We start from the raw sequence: 24,827 nt of genomic DNA on the forward strand, positions 1-24,827 counted from the left end.
ACTGCTTGTGAGCCCTCCATGTCTCTAGACACTGGACCACAGCTCTGATTTCAACTCACTCCAAAACTTTCTGCCACGTGCAAGGCTGAATGGATGAGCCCCTCTTCCCTAGAGGGGCCTGAAACCTGCATCTCTCAGAAAAGCTCATTTGGAAATGAGCTGATAACAAAGGCCTCAAGCAACAGTCCTGAGAAGAGTAATTTATTTATTTTTTTTTCAAAGCAAGCTTCTCAGATATTAATTTGGTCAGCAAGCTGAGCAGCTCTGGTCTGTCATTTGGCTAAAATACTTACACGAGCCTCCAGGGGAACAAAATTTAACCACCACGCTAATCTCAAAAGAAAAGAGAGGGCAACAGGATGCCATCCTTACCCTGAAGAAGGGGTTTCAGCCTTCTATCAGAAAGCTATTTCCAGATAATCCCAAAGCTGCTATTAGGAGGAACTGGGAACAATTTAAAGATCAGAAGCATGTCTTCCTGGCCGATACAAAACTGAAATTACTCACTTTTCTTTAAAGAAACCAAACACAACCAAATAAAAAGGTCTCAAGACTGTGTGCACTCAGATAATTTTTTCCTGAATTCACATCTCGGAGCACTGTGGATCCTTTGTTCCCTTTGCTGCAAATACCCCTCTGCCAACAAGCCAGCTTGAAGTCACTCAAGTAGGACAGCAAAATCCCCACAAAATAGAGGGAAGCTTCAGTGCAAATTAGCCTGAAAAGGGGACAACTGGATCATAAAACAGTTATTCACAGTCTGCTTTAGGAATACCCAGCTTTCCGACAAAATAACATCTTCCTTTTCACTCAGACCACTAGTTGAACCACTGCAATGGCAATCAGAGCTTTGCACCTCCAAAGGGTCCTTAATGCTGACAACCTGTACTGTTGGGTTTTGTTTTAAAGGTAACAAAGTACAGTAGGAGACCTCATTAATATGGGCAGAACCAGGGATTACCTCATCCAGAGACGTGTCATGGTACTGGTTTGGTTCAGACAAAGGATGATGAGTAGAAATGCATCTCCTAAAGCACTACAGCCTTTTTTCTAGCTTGCTTAGTGTCTTCCACTGAGCTTTTCCCTGTGAACAGGGACATCTGAAGGCATTGGAGAGCTCAGGCTGAAACACACGAAGCCGTAAATGCAAGAGAAGCAGCCGTTTCCCTGGAAGGCCTGGCTGCACCTCCCTGTGGGGATGGCTGCAGGAGGGAGGAGAGGAAGAGGAGGGGAGAGGAAGGCAGCGCAGGCACCTGGCAGCAGCTGCTCGAACTATCATCACATGAGAAAGTCACAAGTGGAAAGTGTTTCCAAAGAATGGCAGATGTGCAGATGGCGGCTTCCTTCGTCAAACCACAACAGCTTTGCAGTAATTTAACACCGCATTCTTCAGGTGCCATTTATGTACGTTAATAATCCCTTCCCAGGCCCTTTCCATTCCAGCTTCAAAATCACAAGCTGGGAAGGATGCTTTATCTAAAGTGTCTCTTATTTCCTCTCTCTCTCTCTCTCTCATTTTCTCAGCTGTAATTAGCTCGTGACTGGGAATCTGCTACTAGCAGGCACCAGAGCCTGCTGGAAGCGGAGCTTTGCTTGCCTCCTCGGGAGCTGCTGCGACGCCGCTGAAGCGTAAAATAACAGGGAGCTGTGATTTTAGTGAAATCTTAGAAACACAATAGGGACAGAGCACAGGTTACGCAGCCCCCGTCTCGTTTGACGTAATGCAGCATTAATGGAAAACTGTGACCGTATTCAGACTAACGCAGACCCAGGAAGGGCTGACTGCGCAGGGAGCATTTCAGACACCAGCGAAGGACAAGTTTTCAGCTGGCTTCCAGGATTTCATGCTCCTTGGTAGAGGGTTATCATATGGTATTCTGGGGAACGAACACGTGAGTCCCACTGGTTCTGCTGGGATTTCAGCAATACATAAAAAAAAAACACCAAAAAAACCTGAAACTGCTTTTCTCAAAATTGAAAGGAGTCTTTTCACAGATCAAGCCTTCAGCAAGAGGAACGAGATAAAAAGCTGGACTAATCAACAGCTGGTAAAAATACTAGAAAGTAGAACGATATTCACATGTTGAGACAAGGATCAGGCTTAGCATGCATCCATGGAGGCGTGAAAATTAGGTATACTAAATGAAAAGCAAAAATTTTTACTACTGGAAGGCAGTGTGACATTAGAAAGCTAATCAAGGTGAACTGTGCACTCAAATGGAGAATAAAAACAAACCCCTTTTCCCCCTAGGCAACAGGGGTGCTAAAATCTTTTTTTAAAATTGCTTTTTCCTCTACATCAGATATCCCTGCCTCTTCCTGCCCCCAATTCTTAGCAGTTCAGGATCACGTACTAAATCAGAGGAAGTGTGCAAGAAGTCTGAACTGAAAATTTATCTTCATTCACAACTAGCAAACGCCTGGAATCTGTGTTTTTCCTAGCAAAACCATAAAACTTAGAGCTTGCGAGTGACGATCGGGTGTATAAATCCCTTATGCGTTCCACACTTCTGTTCATCTCAGGCTGTGATCACAAGAGATTTAGTAAACGGAGGAAATATGCAATCTGACAGATTTTTCTTCCTGCGGCTCAGACACTTGTCACGTTGACAACCCGGATCAGTGCTGTGAGAGCAGCCTCTTCACTCCCAGTGCCCGTCACAGCCCTCCCTGCACCCACACTCCCCGCACAAAGCCCCACACACAAGACACTTATTCCTGTGAACACTTCAAACCCCATCTCTAACAAGTCTTGGCTTCAAAGGCCCCGTTATTCCATTCTTATACATGGTCTCCTTGTTTGAAATGCTCGTCTCCCACAGATCAGAAACCTCTTGCCACATCAGATTCGTTTCATTTCATTTTTTTAACCACCGACATTTATATTTAATGGGTGGATATTAGATTTTTCTTTTGGGAATCGGGAAGTACAGGGCTGAGAAAAGAAAACACTTTGCTTGCTAGAGATTGCTTTGTAGCAATGTGGATTTATCCTTTGATACGGATTTTTCTTGAGTGGGCTTTGCATTTTCTTTCCTTGAGGGGTGATCGAGAAGATCTGAGGGATACAAATGTTCTCTCCCAGTTTACTACAGCTGTAAATGAGTGGTTAAGATACAAAAATGTCATCTTGTGAGTGGGAGAGGAGGAAAGCAAGAAGCAAAATTAAGAAGTTCTACATACCACTCCACACACTTCTGCCACATGAACTCAAAATTATCTATTTTAGGTATTTTTGAGACTCATCTTGGCAGTTTAGATCCTTCAGAGTCTGGATACAGGAAACATTTATTCTCCTGCATTGGAGTCATTCTGCCTTCTTGATGCAGGTTTTATTTTAAAAGCCTTTTTTGAGTACAGGGCAGGAAATGAAATTGTCAAACTGTTACAGACAGACATGAAAAGGATCTGCTTCAAACACAACCAGAAAAGGCTCTTAACCATGTCCCATGTCCGATGCAGGGCTGTACTTCTCAGAAGGCAATTAGGGGACTCTTCACACGCTCTGTATAAAACGCCACGGAGGTAAAAACCCAAGTTTCACCAACAACAATAGCTTGGATTTCTGCTCAAGCACTGTTCAACCTCTTTGAGAATTATCAAAGATCCAACACATCTTTCGCAATAACACAGCGGCTTTTCTGAAGCACAGAGTGGATTTTCTGAAGATTTACATGCAATTCTATTAATCTAACAAACTTTTCTAAAGGATTGATTTTCAAATTTAGCAACAGGTGACAGACTCCTATCAAGTGCTTTAAAAGTTCCCCACACAGGTAAAAAACATTGGAAAACCCCACATTCTTGTTATGTTTTGTTTAATTTCTACAGACTAATGGCTATTTTACACTTCTTTTTCTTTGTCAAAGGAGAAACTTCAGTACAAACAGGCAGGTTTTTTTTTTCCTTCAGAGTTCTTCTGTGAAGAACCATCCCCTTTGAAAAATGCTGGCACAACCCTCAGCAGGGCAGTGGCTCTCAGATGTCTGCTGTGGTCCCCTGCACTTTGATGTTTTTGCTGGAGATGCTGGATGGTCACCGGGGAGGGACAGTAACACGGTGCCTCTGCTGCAGGGCTGGGTTTTGGAAGAGGCACTTCATCACCTTTGCTTATAAACACTAGGCCCTCAACCCAGGAGAGTCTTTACAGAAGTTGTAATGAGATGGGGAGCAACCATGAAACCCTCTTGTACCACAGAGATGTTGACCACTTACCTCACTGCAAAGAGCTTAAAAAAACTGTCAAACTTAAGGAGGAGTTTTCTTTTACAAAAGGACAAGCAGTGCAGACCTGCTGATGACCAGCTGCTGTCAGCTCTATGCTACCTAGCAGGTATTACCCAAAACACCAGGGAAGATGGACATTTACCTGCTCAGCATCAAAAAACCCCTTTGCCCAAGCAGTGCATAGGTTGAAAAAGGAGTATCCCTGTTCAGTAAGCACAGCAGACATTGCGCTTCTTCCATTTGCATCTGAACTTCTGCATGAGGACTCTCTTTTCAGCAGTGCCAGCCATTACAACAAAGTACCAAGCCAAACTGGACCTAGAACCAGTCCTTTGGATGTCTCTATTACAAAGGGCTAAGCCAAGATTTTCAAAACTAATGAAGTGTGGCATTCACAGATCCCTCACTTTTCTTCCCCCAAGAACAATTTTGCTTTTGGTCTTGCTATATTCCAGCTGAGAGCCCTTCTGGAAGAGGACAATTCTCCTGTACTTCCCCACAAAGCAATTTCCTCCCCCTTTGGCAGAATCAAAAGCTATTAAAAATGGCAAAGTGATCAAATGCCCCCTCCCCAGTGCCACCCATCTGCTTGGTGGCACGACAGTGATGGACACTGGACAGTCACACAGATCATCCTAAAATTCAGACTTCTCTGCTCACCTTGGCTCTGTCCAGGAAAGTATTTTGGTAGTGACTGTAGTAACAGATCCTGACCTGAAACTTGCTTGCTTCAGGCCTTCCCCATCCTGTCCTGTAACTCACCGGTCTGGCCTCTGCTGTCCTAGGATCCACACTTTCCATTGGAACACTTGGCAGACTCCTGGCCACAAGACATGGTCCATTCAGGTCCTTCCAGCAGTTCCCCTCTAAGAAATTCCCTGCTGACCACACATTTTCCTCCACCCCATGTCGTGAGTTGCTGGGTTATCTCCCTCACAAGAGAGTAGTTACCTAAACCTAATCCTCACAGACACAACTTACACTTACGGAATTACGAGAGGATGACAGCTGAAATTAAAAGATTTGGGGAAGAAATGCTGAAATTTCAATTATTAAGTCAGTTATTTCTAAAAAGCTTGTCTTAGAAGTCAGCTGGTTTTACAGTGAGCAGCCATGTACCTTGTGAAGGGGGTAAAGATTTTAGAGCACTCCTGAAGGAGCGATCCGACCAGAGCAGCACATGCATGTCCTCCCCAAGTACCACATCATCCTGCCCAAGTACCACCTTCAAGATCAGATCTTATGATTCAGCACTAAAGCATTAATTTGTAAGGTGGTGGTTTTGAAAGGCAGAAAACACTTCATAGAAAACTTTCACAAGCTGCAGTCAGCCTGGGGAAGCAAAGTCCCACTTTGTGTAGGGGCATGCGGAGCAAGGCAATTTTATTGTCATTTCTTATCCAAACATGCCACGCACATGTATGCACTCAGTCATGCTATCCACATAGGTGTACCCTATTATGGGACTCAAAAATGCAGTATATTGTGCTCACAGGACAAATGAATGCTTAAGAGATAAATGGAAGTGACTTGAAGCTTTAGGCACAGCACTTAGAAAACACCATGTCCTCCTTGCAGTGATTTCAAGGCAACAGTGTAGGGAGGAAGGAGTTACTTGAAGATAAAGCACGATTACATACCTCATGAGCTACACCTCACAAAACACATTAGCCACTCTTATCTCCTTTCCACTGTTTTGGTATTTATTGTTTACATGATCAGTAGCATGCGGCTTCAAGTTATAAGTCACAATTAGTTCTTTCAGTTCAAAAATACACAGACCATTTCCAACTCCTACACAAGTAAGATCAAATCATTAATGAATTCTGGAAATTTAAAGATGGTTTACATTACTCCTTACAAAAGGATGTACTTTGCTAAGATTGCAGGAGAATGGTTTTTCAAGTGAAGAAATGAACACGTGGAAATGTGAGACAGTCAATTTTGGGGTGCATGCTTCAAGATCAGAAAAGTGAAAATCAGAAGTCATGGCAATATAGATATATGAGCAAAGAGGAGTGCAAATAATGTGTCTGAAGCTTTTCATCTTTGCTGTGGAAGCCAGTAAATGCTGCAAGTTATTTAGCCTAGATTTTTTCCCCCTGCTGTCAACCCTTTACTCTCAAGAAAAAAGAAGAAACATATTATGGAACAGTAAGGTTGTGTAACTTCTCAAAAGGTCACAGAAAACGCAAACAAAGCACGACCCCAATAAAACAAACCCACTGCTCAACACAGACTCTTTCCTTCTTTCCAGGCTTCTTTTTAATAGAAATGATTGCTAACACAAGCTTTTTTATTCATTTTTAGATTGTGTTATCACAGCTGCACAGCAATTAGTTAATAACACTTGCTTGGCCACAGCATAAACACTATCTGCTATTCACCAAATGTCGCAACAGAAACTTACCCTCCAGGGACTGTATTTTGGCAAGTTTCATTGTCAATGTAGGCTCTGTGGCTCTGCTACGTCAGGAATTACAACTAGGAAAGCTCTTCTGAGTAACATCCTGGGTGTGATGTACTTGCCCTGTGCTCCATCACACCAAATCCCCATGGACAAACCTGCACATCCTGGTTCTTGCAGGGGATGCTATTAACTGCAGCGTGGAATTCACCACCACCTCAAGAGCTACAGGTCATCACAGAGTAAATAAGTGTTTATGTTCAGCATGGATGGTATGGGAGGTGACTGGCATGAAACACCTTCCTCATATAGTGGCAGGGTAGTGTATCAATCACATCAGACAAAACAGCACGCAGTGGTTTCAAATTCATCATCTAACCCAGCAGAAGTTCAGAACACTGCCTCAGAGTCAGGACATACAGCCATTATGGTAGCAGGCCAAGGACATCATCGTTCCAGGGACCAGCTTTCCAGACACTTCTAATTATGAGGAGGTTTAGTAATCACATCAGGTTCATCTATGCTACAACAGTGGAGTTTACAGCAACACTCAAAAGAGCTTCACATTTCTGACAAACAAATGGAACCACACATAAAACAAGACTATGAACAAAACCGATCCATCTTCACGAAGGTGGAGTTAAACTAGTTTTCAATGCCTTCAACACTAAGCTACAATAATCTTTTATACGTAAGCATTGGCTCCCATTTGCAAGATACTGAGCTTCAGCAACCCATAGGGAAATGCATGCAATGGCAGAAATTAGGCTTAAAGCACCTACACTCATATATACCACACTCAAAATGTAGCAATTCCATCCTCATATATTGATAGAGTGACTCTTGCAAGACTGAATGTGTAATGCTGTTTTAGCCTAGGAGGACTTCATCGACTTTTTCCTCACCTATTACTGTGCTTGGACTTTTCCCGGTCTTTTTCCTTGTCCTTCTTGTGCTCTTTGTGCCGGTGTTCTCGGTCTTTGTGTTTGTCTTTGTGTTTGTGAGAATCTGCAAGCAGAGAGGCAAAAAAATAAAAAAAAATAAAAAAAAATTAAGAAATGAAGTTGGGAGAAAACTTCACGCCTCCCTCATAAACCTCTGAAACCTTCCCCACCCCATACCAGCATTTTTTGAGATTCAAAATTTGTAACAAAAAAATTTTAGTTTCAGAGGCCCTAAGTGGATTCATTGTTCCTGCAGCACAAGTTAATTCATCTTGGCAACGGCTGCATTTATATGGTCTTTAGCTCAATGACCTTTAAATGCTTTACAGACCCTTCTTATTAAATAGGTGAGTACGACTACAGCAAGTTCAATCTTACTTGGCAGATGGGAAACTCAGCTTCCTACGCCTCGAAGTATTTCATGTCAAATAGATTATAAGGATACAGGAATGGTGCATAAAGCTGAAATGTTAGGCTTGCTGAATTCTAGATTTTAAACCACTACTTCCACAGGTATCTAGTCTAGACAATACAGCCCCCACCCCGAATTAAAATCTTAAATCTCATCCCCAGCAGTACTTGGCATGACAGGCACAAAGCAAAGGAAAGGGGGAGCAATGAGAAGAGAGGGAAAGAAAAGGGGAAAGGAGGCTAGGAATTCTCTCCTCACACTCCTCTTCTGCAGGAGACACTTACCTCCCTCCGATCACAGCCCCACCAAGAAAATCCAAGGTGACAGCTGTAACGAGTATGTGCTGGTGGGAGCCCACCTACACAGGTTAGGACCAGCCAAATTAAGTGACAGGTCAGAAACGGGAGATGGCACTCAAGTAAATCTACATGAACACAGCAATTTTATTGGTATCAATTTCTACTCTGAGTGACATTTCCCACCCTCAGTGACAACTGTACTGTACAGTAAAGTCCTTTAAAGCACCAAGGAACTAGATCCAGCACAGAAAATGAGAAACACAATTGAACTGTAAATAAACTCATTTACAAGCATCTTTAGGTCCTTAAATGATCTTTATAAGTAGATCAAGAGGATCTGAGGCTGAACTAGCACCTCAAAAGGCACTATCATTTACAGTCAAGGTCACTGTGATGTGTGTGTGCATGTCCAAAGACTCCCCCCAGGGTTGGGTGGTTTGGGTTTTTGTTTGTTTGTTTGTTTTCAAACATGCAACCCAAATTAAGCAACCTTCTCAGGATACTTAAAAGGCTGTGCCGACTTTGGCAACTGTTTTCAGATCACAGCACCAGAATTTCCACCAGAGATCTTGGATGTAAGGTATTAATGCTTAATTAATTATAAAGTAATAGTAGTCTCTAAAAAGGCTACTGGCCCTGCACTAAGAATAGGAAACTACAAGACAAGGTTTTTGTGACTTTCAGTCACACAGGAAACACATTACAGCCCCAGGAACAAGCCTCAGCCTCCTGACTCCAACTCTTTCACCACAAATTCATTCTTCTCCTTAACCAGCTCTTATAACCTCAAAACATTCAACTGGTTTTAGTGGAAACATATCCACGGTCACATTTCCCCAGAATATGACTTTAATCTTTTGCATTCTGTAACTTCAGCTATTGTTTTCAGACACCTGCAGTAATACAACACAGAACAAGATATGAACACTGCTGTTGAAGCCTCCAGCTTGCCTTCTACATCCTTCCTTGATCCTCCTGAACGCGGCGACATTTGCTTAGTGCTTTGGTGTATGTATGCACTATGTACATTTAAAGCACAAGATTTAGTTTTCTATATTTTGATATACAGGCACGTGGCAGGTTATGTGGAACATTTGGTGTTACAGCATAAAACACCTAAAGAGTTTTCAAGTACCTAAACAGCGAAATCTATTTCACAGCAGGCATCTCCGGCAAACTGCGTGGGGACCAGCCACCTACACTCTGAACTGCCAAGAAGCAATTTCTCAGAACCCTTCTTCCCACCAGGACAACACACATTTCACTGGCAAAAATGTTTTCGCAGCACATTTCACACTTACGATTCCTCAGTTTAGCCAGGAGCTGGAAGCTCAGGCTGTTTGCAAACTGCCTGGGTTTTATTCCACAGAGAGTTCACTCACTGATTCCTAAAGCACCGGCTGAAGTGAACAGGCACCTATTTACACTTGATGAATAAGTAAATTGCTAGAAAAACCATCATGATGCTATACATAGAACTATGTACACTCATTTTATAACAGTCACTTTTGAAGGAGGCACATACCCACATACTTTTTTTTTTTCTACCAACCGATCGACGGAAAAACATGTGCAACTGAGCTCAGTTCTATTCTCTTTAGAGCTTAGAACCACAAGATTATTTTTCACAAAAAAAGGGCAAAACAGAACAGTCGTTTACCTTCATCACTAGATTCCCTTCCAGCTGACTCACGCTTTCCAGTTGAAATTAATATTTACTCTTGAAAAGTAGTTCCAGGACTATACCCTGGAAATGCTGGAGTCAGACATCTATTTCCTCAATCCTCTGCGCTGCTTGCAATGATTTGGTTTTTTCAGACCCATCCAGCAGAAAAAAAAAAGGTGTCTGACCAGAATTAAAGCCCCGTCCAGCAGAAAAAAAAAAGGTGTCTGACCAGTTCAATAAGCTCTGCTTGCCAGTATTGGTCACACCACTCAGCTTTCCTTTGCTGCCTACCAAAGGACTTCTGGCAGGAAGGTGGTTCATAGAGGTTTTAGGGCTAAAAGGCAGCCCAAAGGGGCTGGGAACAGGAGGTGGTGCCCATGGTCTTGAAAGCAGAAGGGGAAAAGCGAGAGCAGAGCTTCCACCCGAGCACAGCCAGGGGTTAAGGCAAGCACTGGGTAAGTACTTGAACACTGTCAATTCAGTACCTGTGTGGAGGTAAGTGTACACCTCCCTGACACTTCTCCCAAGAATTCAATTATTCTGGACTATTTGCCTATTGTTCAGACTCAACAGTGTTGCTTCCCGACACAATACCACGAGGTAGGTTAAGAACGAAGAACTTCAAAAGAGTTTATTAAATAGTCTTAAGCAGACATGTGTGTCCTCAGAAGGCATTCAAACTCTTGGTCTTTTTTTTTTTTCTTAGGGTGGAGCTGGATGAAGTTCAGCAGACTGGGTCATTAAAAAGGACAGAATTCTTTTTTTGGCGTATCACACAAGAAGTGCTTTGTTCCAGACTAGCTTTATCCAGGAGTCCAAGTTGATGGTTATTGGGTGGCTTGACATGAAACAAATTTAGCTATTCCACTCCAGTTTGTATACTCACTTCTCAGAAACCAATAAAGCATCACCTCCAACTGAATTCCACAGGCAACAGATGACTGAATTGGGGACAAAACAAGACACAGTGGGCTGCCTTGCACCAAACCTCATCAACACAGAAGTGATCAGCAGAAGTGTTCCTGGCTGTAATATAACTTTTTTGATATATTTAGCATATGGATTCCTAGAAGAACCTTTCAGCCTCCAGTAAGTCTCTCCCAGCTTGCAGCTGATGAGCAGTTGACTAGGTCCAGAATGAGGTCAGGCATTATCACATTTAGATTTGTTTCCTGCTTTTTATGCCTTCCATTAAGTATGTCTGCTCCGTTTAACGCTAAACAAGGAGATAAATACTTTTCCTTCTCCAAGAGCATTAGCAAAATCCACTCTCCACTGTGAGCAAAGTTCAAACCCCAGAAAGCTCGTGTGATATTTAAAATTGAAAAGTCTCTCTCCAGCATCAAGGTTACAGCAGGGACAGGGGTTACACTCACTGGGCAAGGATCCATTCCCCCTAAGGCTCTCCCTTCAGTATCCTCTAACCCAAACAGAGCTTTTGGCATCTCCTCTGTTCTTGAAAGCTTGATGTCTCTGGCACTGGGTCTCTGTCTGTTAATGCTGAGCCTGGTACGTCTCCAAAAGATTACTGCAGTCCCTGTACTATTCCTGCCATTCCCCCCGTACCTCCAACAATCACGAGCAGCTCTGCATTTTTGTATGTTGATTCATCTCTCAACTCTGTTTAATTACAAGGACGCCTGATTTAAAGATGGGAAATTCTAAGCACTTTTGCTCTGTGGCTCTCTTTTGCTCCCCCCCCCACCCCCCGCCTTCGCTCCACCGTGAAGTCTCTGGGGAAAGGCTGAGTCATAACCCTATTTGCAATACTTGTATATACGGACTACTGGAACAGTACAGTTTTACTCTTTCTCCAGGAACAGAGCTGTAAAAGGTTAGGCATCTCTAACTACAGCATGACAAGAACAGCCATGGAGTCAAAGAGAGCCCTCCTGCAGCAGGCAGTAGCCACCTGGAGAGGCAGGATGGCAACGGAGAGCGAAGGCGAGCAGCCTCTCTTCATAACGAGAACGACCCCTGCATTAACCAATTAGGCTGGTGACAAAACAATTATGTGGGACTATACCGTTGCAATTCATGACACAAATTCATTTGCTTTTGAAACAATTCCGAACACCCTTCTCCGCACCCCACCCCTCCGCAGAAAGATTACTTTCGTAGCACAATCAAGGGAAGCAGGCCTACTTCCCACAGCAATGTTTCAGTTTTGACAGCAACTTTTCTAATAAAACCCTCAAGTCACAGAGAGGGGCATAAGTTCTTGTATGCCCAGTCAGCAAATCCATCAATATCATTTGGGAGCATATCGCTGGCACATGACACAGAACACTCTGGATGCCATTTTATCCCGCTCACTTTTATCCTACCTCCATTTTATCCTGTTTTCATCATTTTGCATTAGAATCTCTTTTTTTTTTTTTTTTTTAAAAAAAGAACTGAGGAAGAAAGATGTGAGCAACAATCTGGTCCTTCTCATTTCTCCTACATTAAGCGAGATAGCTGGCAAATTGACACCTGGTAACCCCAATTTCTGGTTAACAGTAGCTCTTCCAGATAAATCTATTAGCCTTCCCTATTTGCTGTCTTTTTGTTCACCTTCTTTCAAGTTTTTGTGGGCGCAATTTGAATACCTCATTAACCTGCTTACAGAAAGGTTTGTGCCAGCTGCCTTTGTTCTTTTGAAATGTTTTACCAGGTTCTGGGGATAAGGACTTTTTGTGTTTTCCTTCTGGTTCCAGCAACACCCCAATTGCTTTTCCTCTCATTAGAGAGCCTAGAAACACCTCAACTGGTGTGTGTGCTCCTATTCCATCCGTTTGAAGTCTCATCTCAACGCTTCTTTACACTGATGTCCTGAAAGGTGATTTAAGCTTACTTAATTGAAATCTGTGCCCAAATCTGAAGACACAGCATCAAAAATCCAGTAAAAAACCCACCATTTTTAACTTCTTGTTACACCAGTGACACTTCTGCTTCAGATGAGTGGCTGAGATTTCTGCCCCCGTTAAAGTCCAGTGCCTCAATATTAGTTATTTGCTACAAGAGAAGCGTACAAGCTCTCAAGACCATTCAGCATCACTGGTGTGTAGGAGTATGGTGTGCTCTCTTATCAGTACATTCAGCCATCCCGAACCTGAAGTACGAGCAAGAAGCCCTTTCTTACCAGCATGGAGGACACGTGTGATGAAACCAGCAGGGTCCTGTCAGCCTATCCTCTGGAAAGGGGAATAAAGTCTTAAAAAAAGACTTCTCCAGTTCCACTGCTAATTTATGCAGCTGAAAGGGAGGTAATTCAGTAACACTGACTTAGGTTCAAAAGCTGGTCAAGTCCAAATACTTCTCATGAGCGTTTGTCACTTGAGGAATGGTCCCTTTGCAGCTGAACCACCACCTCCATGTTAAACCATTAACTCCACATCTGCAGCCTTTTCACTATTTATGCTGATTTTCTTCTCACCTGTAGCGATGGAAAACTAAGCAAAGCAAAAAGACTCTGTATGACCTAAATGAAACAATTTTACTTCTTTTTCTCCCCGCCCTAGCTCTCTTCAATAGTAGGAATCTAAAAACTGCAGATGATCAGAAAAAAAGTAACTTTCAAGTTACTCAGGTTTTATCATTTGTTACCATTTATTTTGCCAAACTGTATTACTTTTAGAGTTTTAATTACTTTCATGTTGGCTATAAAAAGACTACTATTAAAATTATTAAAGTTCAGCTGCCAAAATAATGGCAAGAAGGGCTACGAATGTTCAAACGTGAATGCAGTTGCAGGTGTCTAAAATGCTCTTATTCCTGGCACAGAACATGTACTTTTGCCTTAGGCATCTGATCAAAATGTACAGATTATATCAGCAAGTCGAGAGAGTGTAGCATTTAGTCATTATCCAAGATCTTTAACACCAGTAAGTGCAGGGTTAGCAGATTACCTGAACACACAATGCTAATCCCACACGTAAAGGTTGCTCTGGGAGGTTCTGGTCAATTTATAAATCGTTCACCTGAGAAAGCAACCACTGTGCAGGGATGAAAAAGCCCATTTGCAAACTCCATATGGCTCAGAAAAGCAACCATATGGAGAAAGCAGCACGGTCTGGGGCACAGGGGACCAGGATCCTCACTGGTAGGCAGGTTATGACTTTAGACCAGTCCTCTGAGTTTACATGTTTTAACAATTTTAAAGGCATGTACAACAATCCCACCTAATTGGTCTGGATGAGGTTAAAACTTTTCTAAAATATTTGTATTCCAGTTGGAGGAAGTCACAGCACGATGAGGGTGTTCCAGTAATTGATTACACAGCGTTTCCAGAGTTTGTTTAAATGGATTGCCATTACTGGAGCCCAAAAAAAAGGGGACAAAAAGCTGCTGGACTGAAAACAGAACAGCATCTAGGTATCAGATACAACATCTTTCCCAATGAATCAGGGCAGACTGAAAAAAAAAAGAACTATAGGTATGAAAGACACAGAAACTGGAAAACATCTATACGCAGCTAGAAGTGTCAAAAGCAGAAAAACATACCCAGAAGGCATGTTCAGAGAGAGATGATGGCATTGTGGATGATGCTCTGGAGCAGAAAACCATAATCTAAAATAAACTTCCTATGTGAAACTGGATATGTCATTTACTGGCCTAATGGCCCTATTTACACAACTATAGAATACACATAAAACATTTACCCTGGAAAGGTACTGCAGGTCTGTTTGCTGTGCTGTTTTATTTCTCCAACAGCTGACTGCAAATCATTTGGAATCCTGAAATGAGAGTGACTGAAACACTGAGACCACAATTTGAGTCCCCAGTAACCCAAACATGAAATAAAAGAAGCAGGTCCCAGGTTTTCAGTGTCAACAAAGGAAAGCAACTACAACGATACTGAAACAAGGCTTCTGCTTCCTCATTCAGAGTGCCTTAATGGCACGTATTAACAGCACAGACACACCTTTCAAAAGCAGCTTCACATGCAAGGCAAGACATCTCCACAATCAACACTGCTACGGAAAGCTACTTCTAAATCCTTGAAATCAAATTCAAATTAAGTACAATTACTGTGCCATCACAGTTTTACTTCACATCAAAAACTTACTTCACTTCAGGTGCATCACTTGGTCTGATGCACCAGTTCAAGGAGGCTGACACCACAGTGCTCACCATTTCCCTCCACAAATGAGATTAAAATCTGAGTTTTATCATTCGCTGCAAAACAACTGAATTAATTTTTATTAAGCACAAGAACACACAGAGCAGCTCTTGGTTGCAAAGCTTAGATCCTCAGTCATTCATTTTCTAATCATATAAGGGAAGAAATAGAAAAACAGTATGTGAAAGTTTTCATGAAAAGGGAGCCTGCAAAAGCACAGCAGAAAAGCCAAACAGTTTATCCTTTCTAAAGCAGGAACTTTATTACTAAGAGTAAGACTCCACCAGAGTGCATTCTTCCTTTTTCTAAGGGTTCAAATGAAGAAATATATCATCACTGAATAGATTTGAGTCAACCCATTTTCCAGGCTATAGTTACTCCAAGACAAAAGTCCTTCTGGGCTGAGCCAGAACTGACCACGGGGCATCCAATTCTGCCAAAGCCTGAAAACTTAGTACTTTTGGTAGAAATAGAGTAAAACCAATGACCTTGCAACCCCTCTCCGCACTTCAGCAGTTACTTCAGGCAAGAGATACTACAGGGATGGACAGATATTATGTCTTTTTCCTTAAAAGGACTGCGCTGGAAAACTTGGCTCCAGAACAAGACAGACCCCTTAGTTACTACATTCTTCATTAGTCTTGTCATTTTAAGGCCCTGTATTCCCTGCTGTTGAACAGAGGGAAAGGAAGAAACCTGTGGAATGACTTGGTGATGAATTTTAATGGAAAAATATATATAGACAGATAAAGAATTGTCCCAAGCCATTCTCTGTCCTTTACAATAGCTCCTACCAAATTATGAGAAGTTACATTTACTCTCCAGCGAAGTTTTATTAAGCAGGTAAAGATCTTACACAGCTTTTTAAAAACACAGAGTTTGCAAAACAAGAAGCATGCACCTTCTGCTCCACCAAAACCCTGGGGCAACTTCAATTTAAGGAAGAGAGGTAAACAACATGACACATCTGCTAAGCAAGAGCGCGACAGGCAGAGGATCAACCCTGCAAGCAGAGCTGCACACTCATTTATCCCTCCCCAACTTGAAAAGCTTATCATGGATAGGTTAAGGAGGCCAGACAAAAACCTCTCCTACTGTGTGTGACTGAAGCCTCTGGGACATGAAGTTAAACTGAAGCAAATGTCATTGCTGGCATTTCATCAGTCTAAACCAACCTGCAGAAGCTGGGCAGGTAAAGCAAGATGTGCTGCAAGAGCCTGTAAAGAGAAGGTCAGACACTCTTTAGTGCACGTTTTGAGCCCTTCCAATTTTTGTTCAGCCACCCTGGATTAAGTGCTTATTTTCTGAGCACCTCATATTTTTTTTCATCTGTTGGGGAGGTACCTGATGCTCTGTGGGTAATTAAGTGAGATAGCTACGTGGTGTAAAGGGAAGCTGACCTTAAGAATCTGCTACACTGCAAGCATTTTGCAGCAAAACAGCTAAGGGTGTAGACAGTTTTTTTCACCTGTTGGGAAGGTACCTAATGCTCTGTGGGTAATTAAATGAGATAGCTATGTGGTGTAAAGGGAAGCTGACCTTAAGAATCATTTTTTTTCATCTGTTGGGGAGGTACCTGATGCTCTGTGGGTAATTAAGTGAGATAGCTACGTGGTGTAAAGGGAAGCTGACCTTAAGAATCTGCTACACTGCAAGCAGTTTGCAGCAAAACAGCTAAGGGTGTAGACAGCAGCAGCAGGTTAATGACCTGTCAGTGCCTTTCACATGGCCTCTTGGGAGAGAGGTGGCATGTTCACATAAGCCTATTCCACAGCAAATCTCAGTGGCTGTGTAACAAATGCATAAAATCACTGCAAGTAGAATTGCAGTAGACGACACTCGACAAAGGACAAGGCTGAGGAAGCCTTATAAAGCATGAAAATACATGTTTGATCACTACAGAAAGGCTAAATTAATAGCTGCTTCTTACACATGCCAAAGGGCTCCCAACCGAGAGGCAACAATGAAGTTTCAATCCATTATTTGCATTCAAAAAACAAAAAAGTTAAATGTGAACAGAAACATGTGTTTCCAGGGATTCCCAAGATGTAAAACATTCTCCTGTAATTGTATAAATAAAAGTTAGAGACTGAAACGCATTAGTATGTTTCCACTAACAAAGCAGAACAAAACAGAACAGCAAGTTAAAGCTTCAGGGAAATGACCAGCATCAGCAAACAGCTTAAAAGGCTGTTGTGCTGGCTTGGTAGAGAGGAAAGTTCAAAATCATCTCTTAAGGAAATAAGATAAGAGCAACCTCGTTCTTGTCCCTAATGATATTTATTCTTATAAGGCTACACTCTTTTGTGAGTAGAAGTCCTCAATTTCCATTGCCTCCTCCATTCAGAATGTGAATACTCTGCATATTAACACTCTTCCCTTACTAGGGTAGAAATAGTTGCAGCAATTTTCTCCTGTTGCTTTATGAGTCTACACCCACATGAATAAACAAAGTTATGCACTGCATGTACATATTTAAAGAAGCCGTAAAACTGAAGATATGCTTTTGCCCTAAGTTTCAAAAGCTGTGGCCTGTCACATCTCTGCACATCAGGAGGCCAGGATGCAGCTGAGAGCAGGATCTAGGGAAAAATCCACGCGGTGAGCACTGTGGGGTTCAGGAAAGCTCCAGGACAGTCGAGAAATAAAGCCTGGGTGGAAGTATGTGCATGTTTATAAGGTATCCGAACAGATAGAAAAGTGGAAATCTTGGCAACTGTAGCAGGCAATGACCCTTTTTAAAGCCAATTCTGTCTGTATCTGGGTATCACAACCAGACCCAAAATGCTAAAGGGAAGAGCCAACAAGAGATGGCCACAAGCTCAAGCTTCATTACCTTTCTCGTTTCAAAAGCCTTACATTCATTGCAAATAAATCTGTATTCCAATTAGCTAACACACATATATACAGGACTAAGACCCTGGAGGACTCGGGTATATAAGGAGAATCTTGCTGAGAGGGAACAACATATATACAGAACTAAGACCCTGGAGGACTTGGATATATAAGGAGAATCTTGCTGAGAGGGAACACTTGTCACCACTCAGCTCAGGAAGGAAAAGAAATTGCATTTAAAAAGTATTTAAGGGCAGGTTTCCTGCGGATTGCTTTTAGATCCACTAACACCAAACAATTTTTACTAGAGCATCTAATCTCAGGCTTTTCCAAATTCACACCCGTTTCCTCCCCATTGTGTGAGATGCAGTTAACATCACCGGCACAGCAGGAAGGACCGACTCGCTGAGAAAGCCTGGACAATTGTTCCCAAACCAGTCTAGCATCCAGGAGCGCAAACCTTGTTTAAAATTATGAAAGAAGGTGACATTTACGGGCATTCAAGTAGATAATGCAAGGGAGACTAATCCCATTTTCAGAGTTAGAAAGCAACAAACCTTTAGCACAGATCCAAGGCTTAGCAGAGAAACCGTCACGCGGTGCTGTCACACACAATCTTCTCCCGGGAAGAGACAAAGGGAGGGATGGAGGCGCCCCACCGGAGACAAAAAGAGGTGCCCAGGGTCACTGGGGAGACACTCAGGAGCAGAACCAGAGGAGCTCCCGCCCCTGCTCGCCTTCTGCCCTGCTTCTCCAAAGGGTTTACTACAGACAGGCAATTGCACCATCTCCAGCCGTGTTTAGACCTCTGAGCTATCAGGGACTACTGGAGATAACCTATCCCTCACTTCACTTCAGCACCGTCTAGAGCAAAATGGTTCACTTCACCCTCATTCTCCTGGTTTGCAGGAATCCTTTCCCTGAAGGAGTTCTTGGTTGGCAATTTGGGCTGCAGAATTTGTGGGACAACACGTTGCTCCTCAGCAATCCCCCCTCACGAAGGAAACACTCAGTGCTGCTCAGCCACCCAGCGCAGTTGGCACCACAGACACGTTTCCTCTGTGGCTGCTTCACAGCCCGGAGAAGCCCAATTTATGCTCAACTGTGAAATAGGAATTGAGCCTAAACCTTAATCGAGGAGTGCAGCGCCTGCTCCCGCCTGCATCGCCCTCACAGGTAGCTGGGGCTGAATCATCTTCTGCAGATTTTTGACAAAGAATCTGCCCGGGGAACAGCTTTGAGAATTCCTTCAGCAGACTGGGTCAAGAGCAAAGAAAATCTTTTGGTGCAATCTGTGACAAATTCACACGGCAGGCAGAGAACTCCGTGTACCGTACTCCATCCCTAGACTGAGTCAGTGCCCCCACCAGAAGGTTTTTCCGCCTCCAACTGCTCTTTATACCATCATTAGAAAGGTGAGAACAACACAATTTGTGATACGAATTCAACATCTGCTTACTGCATGCAAACTTTCAAGACAGGTGAATCGGGAGAAAATAGAGGGAAACAATGATAATCCCTAGTCCTTAGAGAGGATAATTGAAACTTCAGCTATATTAAAAAAAATAAAGAGATTGATATTATTTAGGGGCATAAGAAGTTTCAGTTCTAAGCACTTCACTAGCCAACACGAAAACTGCTGTGTTGTCAGGAATGATTACACTGCAATGATGTCAACCAGAAAAGCATTTTCACTTGCTGGCTGTGTAAATCACTAACATTTTTGGATTCACTAAAAAGAGGAAGTTTGTAAAGACTCCCTGAAATCCTGACACTTCCTCAGCGCAGGAGAGACATCTCACCAACAACTCACACAAAGCCTGTATTCACACCGACACCACACGAGGACAGGGCTGGCGTGTTTGACCCACAACAAGGGCTCCCCCCAAGCAAAAATTTTACAGAATATATATTAAAAAAAAAAAAAGCAGCTGCATGGAAATGCTTCTCCTGCAGCAGCCAATGCCCAGCCTCCTTTCAGCAGTCAGGATCACACACAGTTTATACACATGGGAGCAGTACAAGCTGTGCTCAGCCTCCTCCGAGGAGAGTCTCTAATGGCATTTGTTCAAAGCCTTTTATTAACCATCCCTTGACAACACGATGCGGTTTTGGCCAGTGCTGGCCTCCTGCTTGCTGGAGGGAGGTATGACTTGAAGAGGCAGCAGCCTCAGGAACAACATAAGGAGTCCACAATCCTCAGTATTAGAATATAGATTCAGTCCATAAGACAGAGAAGTGGTTGGTATAAGCTTAAAATCATCTCCACCATGTATTACCACTGTTCTACGTGCTGGAGTCAGATGATTCTCCTACTACTTGTTTAATATCACGTGTAGTAAGGCGAGTTGATGGAAGAAAGCGTGGCCAAAGTCTTACAAGTTTGTTTCAGAAGACCAGGCACTTATATTTTATCACACTGAAGCTGGTTCCTCACTGTAGAAGCAACTCCCTCACTGATTCCAGCTGCTGTGGTGGTGTTTTTTCTCCTATCTACAGTCATTTCTTTCAAGTACAGGTGTGCACTGGATGGATACAGCCCGATTTCACCTCTGTTCCCTCTGCGGGTGAGGTAAGCGATCGCTCACCCATGTGGGCTAATTTCAACGGTTGTCTCCAAGCATCTTATCACCAGAGTCAACTTTGCCACAAGTCCCACTCTCAAGACACAGAAGGGAATGCAATTCCCCTGCCTTAAGGGGACATCGCCACAATCAACATACAAGAAGAAACCCGATTCCAGCTAAAATACACAAGCAAGTAAGCAAAAGGTAAATGTTTAATGACAGCTGAGATTTCTGCACTTCCAACTGTACTCCTGAGGCTTCTGAATGGAAGGGATAGAGGACAGAGAAAGAAGCATCACCACAGCGGTGTGGGTCACACTAGCTGTAAAATGAGTTTTAAATAAGGCTATGATTGCAGTACTTAAATGACAGTACAGCTCCTATATACAGTGCACCAAATTCCTCTGAAGTCTTCCATTTACATCAGCAGACGCAAAATGTTACTTTTAATCATTGATTTTAATCTCATGCACCTGTAATCTGTTTATTTTGTTAAATCCGAGCCAGGTCTCACTAGCTGGCAACTGTTAAATCACACTGATACAGATACCTGAATATAAAATGTAACCTGTTAATCCAGGATAATATGCTGTGGTTACTTTATTATGCATAATAAACTCCTAACCTTTTCAGTTAAAAAAGCTCCACACATTATCAGTTTGTTGAGGCTTTTTGTTGGATTGGCTTTGTGTTGTTTTGGTTTTTTTAAACCAATGTCTTGCATCCTTGGATGGGAATCAGACTTTAATTAAAAGCACAGCCAATATTTTCAGATTCCACCTTATGCAAAACTCACAGCTGCCTTGAACGAGACGTATGAACGGGAAAAAAACATTTACTGAATTTGCACAGCAGCCCCAGTGGTTTCTAAAACCCCAATAGCTTAATACATTTAACTGGTCCCAGTCTGCGTGCATTTCAGTTATGCTATTTTGCAAGTTCTAAAGTGCACCAATTTATTTTTGAACTTGGATCTGTTTTACAACGAGCAATTATCTTACTTCCTGTACTCCAGGCCCCAGCAGACCAGAAAAAACTTCCTCTTTTTCCTATGATCACCACTGCGACCAGTGATCACCTTTTACTTGATACAATCAGATGTAAAAAAAACATTGATGCTGAGAAACCAGAGCCTTAAGCTTTCATTAATGATTGTGGTAGTACTGAGTAAAGCCTGTAGGTGGGAAAAATAAGTGACAAGTAGCCCTAACACCATAAGATAAAATTAATATGAATAATCTAGTCTGAAAATTAGCAAATGACACGACAGACTGAGCTCCACATGCCATCTCCAAAACTAAGAAGCTGCAGGGACAGGACCACTCCTGGAGGAAGAAGCTAATAAAATTGAAAGTTAAGTAACAGCTTGTTAACATTAATGTTTCTCTTCTAGTGAGGTTTACTAAATACCCCAAATTTGTTGGAGGCAATGTAAATTCAATCCGATTTCCTAAGGACATTTGTTTACATCTCTAAGAGGTGAAACAGCTCAGCAGTCTCAGCTCAAGAAAGGATCTACAACCAGAAAAACAGTTAAACGTAGGTTTTTGCAATAAGATACTTTAAAGTGCCAGTTACATTGAGATTAAAACAGAAAACAAGATACTTTCTGCCCCAACAGTCACTGACTGGAATCCTGTCTGCTACCACTGTACAGTAAGAGCTACCCTGATACAGAAAATACAATTTATTTATTTTTAAATGAAAGGAATAACCACAGACAAGCAAAACAGGGAGACAATTTGCCAATACCAAGCAGCATATTCTGAGAAAAATCTAACTTTGATACTATTTAAAGTGTGCAGTTATTGATGGAACAAACGCTGGATTTGACATTAAGTGCATCAGAAGTTGCTTTATGAACTACACACACATCTGACACACAAGACTAATTCCAGCTTGATTAAGCACACAGGAAAATTGTAGTGACCTACAGGGAAGAAACATCTTCTGACTCTCGATGTACAAAGCTACTTGGCAACAATATTTCTGTACTGACACCTTTTTGGAGTACCAATCTCCTCAAGGGATTTGATCTGAATTTAACTCTGTACATAAATAAACCCGTTTGGATCACAGGATTTGGGAAATCACATAAAGTGCTAACCACACTGCCTAATAATAAATACACTGTATGAGTACCTGGCAGTGATGGGGAGGAGACAGCGAAGATTTAAGAAATAGCTGACAGGCTGGAGAACTGGTCAAATGACACCAACATCAGAACATGGAAATAAAAGACCTATGAAAAACCTAAAAATGACACAAATTTGCTTTATGGATACTTAGAAGAAAATCCTTCCGAATAACAGATCTTGTTTGAACTGAAAACTAGTGGAAAACTTCACTTTCCAGTCTCTGAAGCCACAATGATAAAAATCACCATTATACTTGTTTGGAGTCCATATACTACATTTATTTTTAATTTTTTTTCATTATTGCCCTGAAGTGACGGCTGCTTTTACTCTGTTCTCCTATAGAGCTAATCACCAAAGATTACTTCCAGAGCTCTGCTGAGATTAAACTGTTAATACACTCACAAAAAACCCTGAAACTATAAGAACTCAGATTAGGGAAAAAAAAAATTTAAAAAATTACATCAAAAGGCAATTTATTTCAGCACCATTCAAAAAGTAAATATTTTCCATGTGCAAGTCAGTAGACTTCTTCCCTAAGACTTCTCTACACAAACTAAACTGAGAAGTGTTCCTTTCCCCAGCTCAATGGCCCTCCCAAAACACAAACACACTGATGTTATGCAAAAAGGACTCCTTGAACAACCTGCTAATGAGCTCCCTTTGGGATTTAAGGTTTCTTTGTCTGGATTAGAGTCAGAGCGTGAAGGCTCCCGTGCCTGGGTGGATGGGTGGGGTATTTACAAAAAGGGAGAAAAGTCACATGAACTTAAATTAAAAACAAACTAATTCTGCCGTTAATAAATGAGGCTCACATCTGTTTTGAGCATGTTTCATGTTCTTGTGAAATACAGCTACAGGGGACTGTATTTCACAAAACAATGCTCTACAGCTTCATCCTCTATAAAGGAATCCGTTTAAAAATACACACTTTAACTTCAGTGCACAAAGACTTAGTAAATCTCCTGATCCTTTGGAAATGGCTGAGGTACTTAATGTCTTCTTTGCCTCAGTCTTTAATAGTAAGACCAGTTGTTTTCTGGGTTCCCAGCCCCCTGAGCTGGACAACAAACTGGATGGGGAACAGAATTAACCCCCCCATAATCCAAAGGGAAATGGTTAACAAGCTGCTACACCACTTAGATGCACACAATCTATGGGGCAGGATGGGATTCACCCGAGGTTATCCGAGGCAGAAGTGCTCATCAAGCCACCTTCCATCATTTCTCAGCAGCCCTATGTGGCACGTACAGGACAACCAGGTGATCAGGCAGAGTGAGCAGGGGTTTATAAAAGGCAGGTCCTGCTTGACAAACCTGATCTCCTTCCACGACGAGGTGACAAGCTAAGTGGATGAGGGAAAGGCTGTGGATGTTGTCCACCTGGACTTCAGTAAAGCCTTCGACACCGTTTGCCACAGCTTTCTCCTGGAGGCACTGGCCGGGTTATCAAGCACTGGAACAGGCTGCCCAGGGAAGTGGTTGAGTTGCCATCAAAGGCGGTATTTAAAAGATGTGTAGATGTAGGGTTGAGAGACATGGCTTAGTGATAACTTGACAGTGCTGGGTTAACTGTTGCGACTTGACGATCTTAAAGATCTCTTCCAACCAAAATGATACTATGATCCTATTGTGGCCAGGGCATCAGGATTGTTTCTCATTCTAACCAGTACACTGATGAGCTATGGGGGAAGTCCAGGCACAGATAGGTTCCTGGGAGTTCCAACCCAGCTCCTGAACTAGCCATCCCTGCTGTCAACACAAAACACAACCTGTTTGCTGAACTGCACACAGACCACATTCAGTTGGTGTGCAAAGACTGCATCAGCAGCTTTGGAGAAAAAAATAATAATAATTAAAAATCAACCCTATCAGATTCCTGAAAGAGCCAAATATTATATCAGGCGAGTGCTGTAAAAGAGGCCTACTCATGAACACAGAGAGAGACAGAATATTTTAACTCAGGCTACGGTTCAACAATAAATTCACTTTTTCCTTTACACAGATGAATTGACGCTTGGACAGTGACAGATAGCAAAACCATAAACAGAAGATTATGCATCACTGGACAAGAGTCTCAACAACAGGGCTGGCCAGAAGGGAAGGGGCAAACATCTTAGACACAGAAAGCAATGCTTGAAAAAGCTGAAGAATGACAGCTTCATTTATGAAACAACAAACCGATGGACTCATCAATTTAAGTGCTTCTGTCTTTTGCCTAAGATTCAATTT

At 42.3% G+C, this 24,827-nt stretch overlaps 1 protein-coding gene across 1 annotated transcript in view; it reads right to left on the minus strand.

Annotated features, from left to right (window-relative positions):
• TOP1 (topoisomerase (DNA) I) overlaps positions 1-24,827 on the minus strand; it is a 67,382-nt gene that overhangs the window by 29,745 nt on the left and 12,810 nt on the right. Inside the window, exon 3 of the mRNA XM_014941263.1 lies at positions 7,540-7,642. Coding sequence (XP_014796749.1) covers positions 7,540-7,642 — 103 coding nt within the window. The remainder of the gene's footprint in view (positions 1-7,539; positions 7,643-24,827) is intronic.

The sequence above is a fragment of the Calidris pugnax genome, unplaced genomic scaffold (genome assembly GCF_001431845.1).
Source record: "Calidris pugnax isolate Ruff unplaced genomic scaffold, ASM143184v1 scaffold55, whole genome shotgun sequence".
In the NCBI taxonomy this organism is placed as follows: domain Eukaryota; kingdom Metazoa; phylum Chordata; class Aves; order Charadriiformes; family Scolopacidae; genus Calidris; species Calidris pugnax.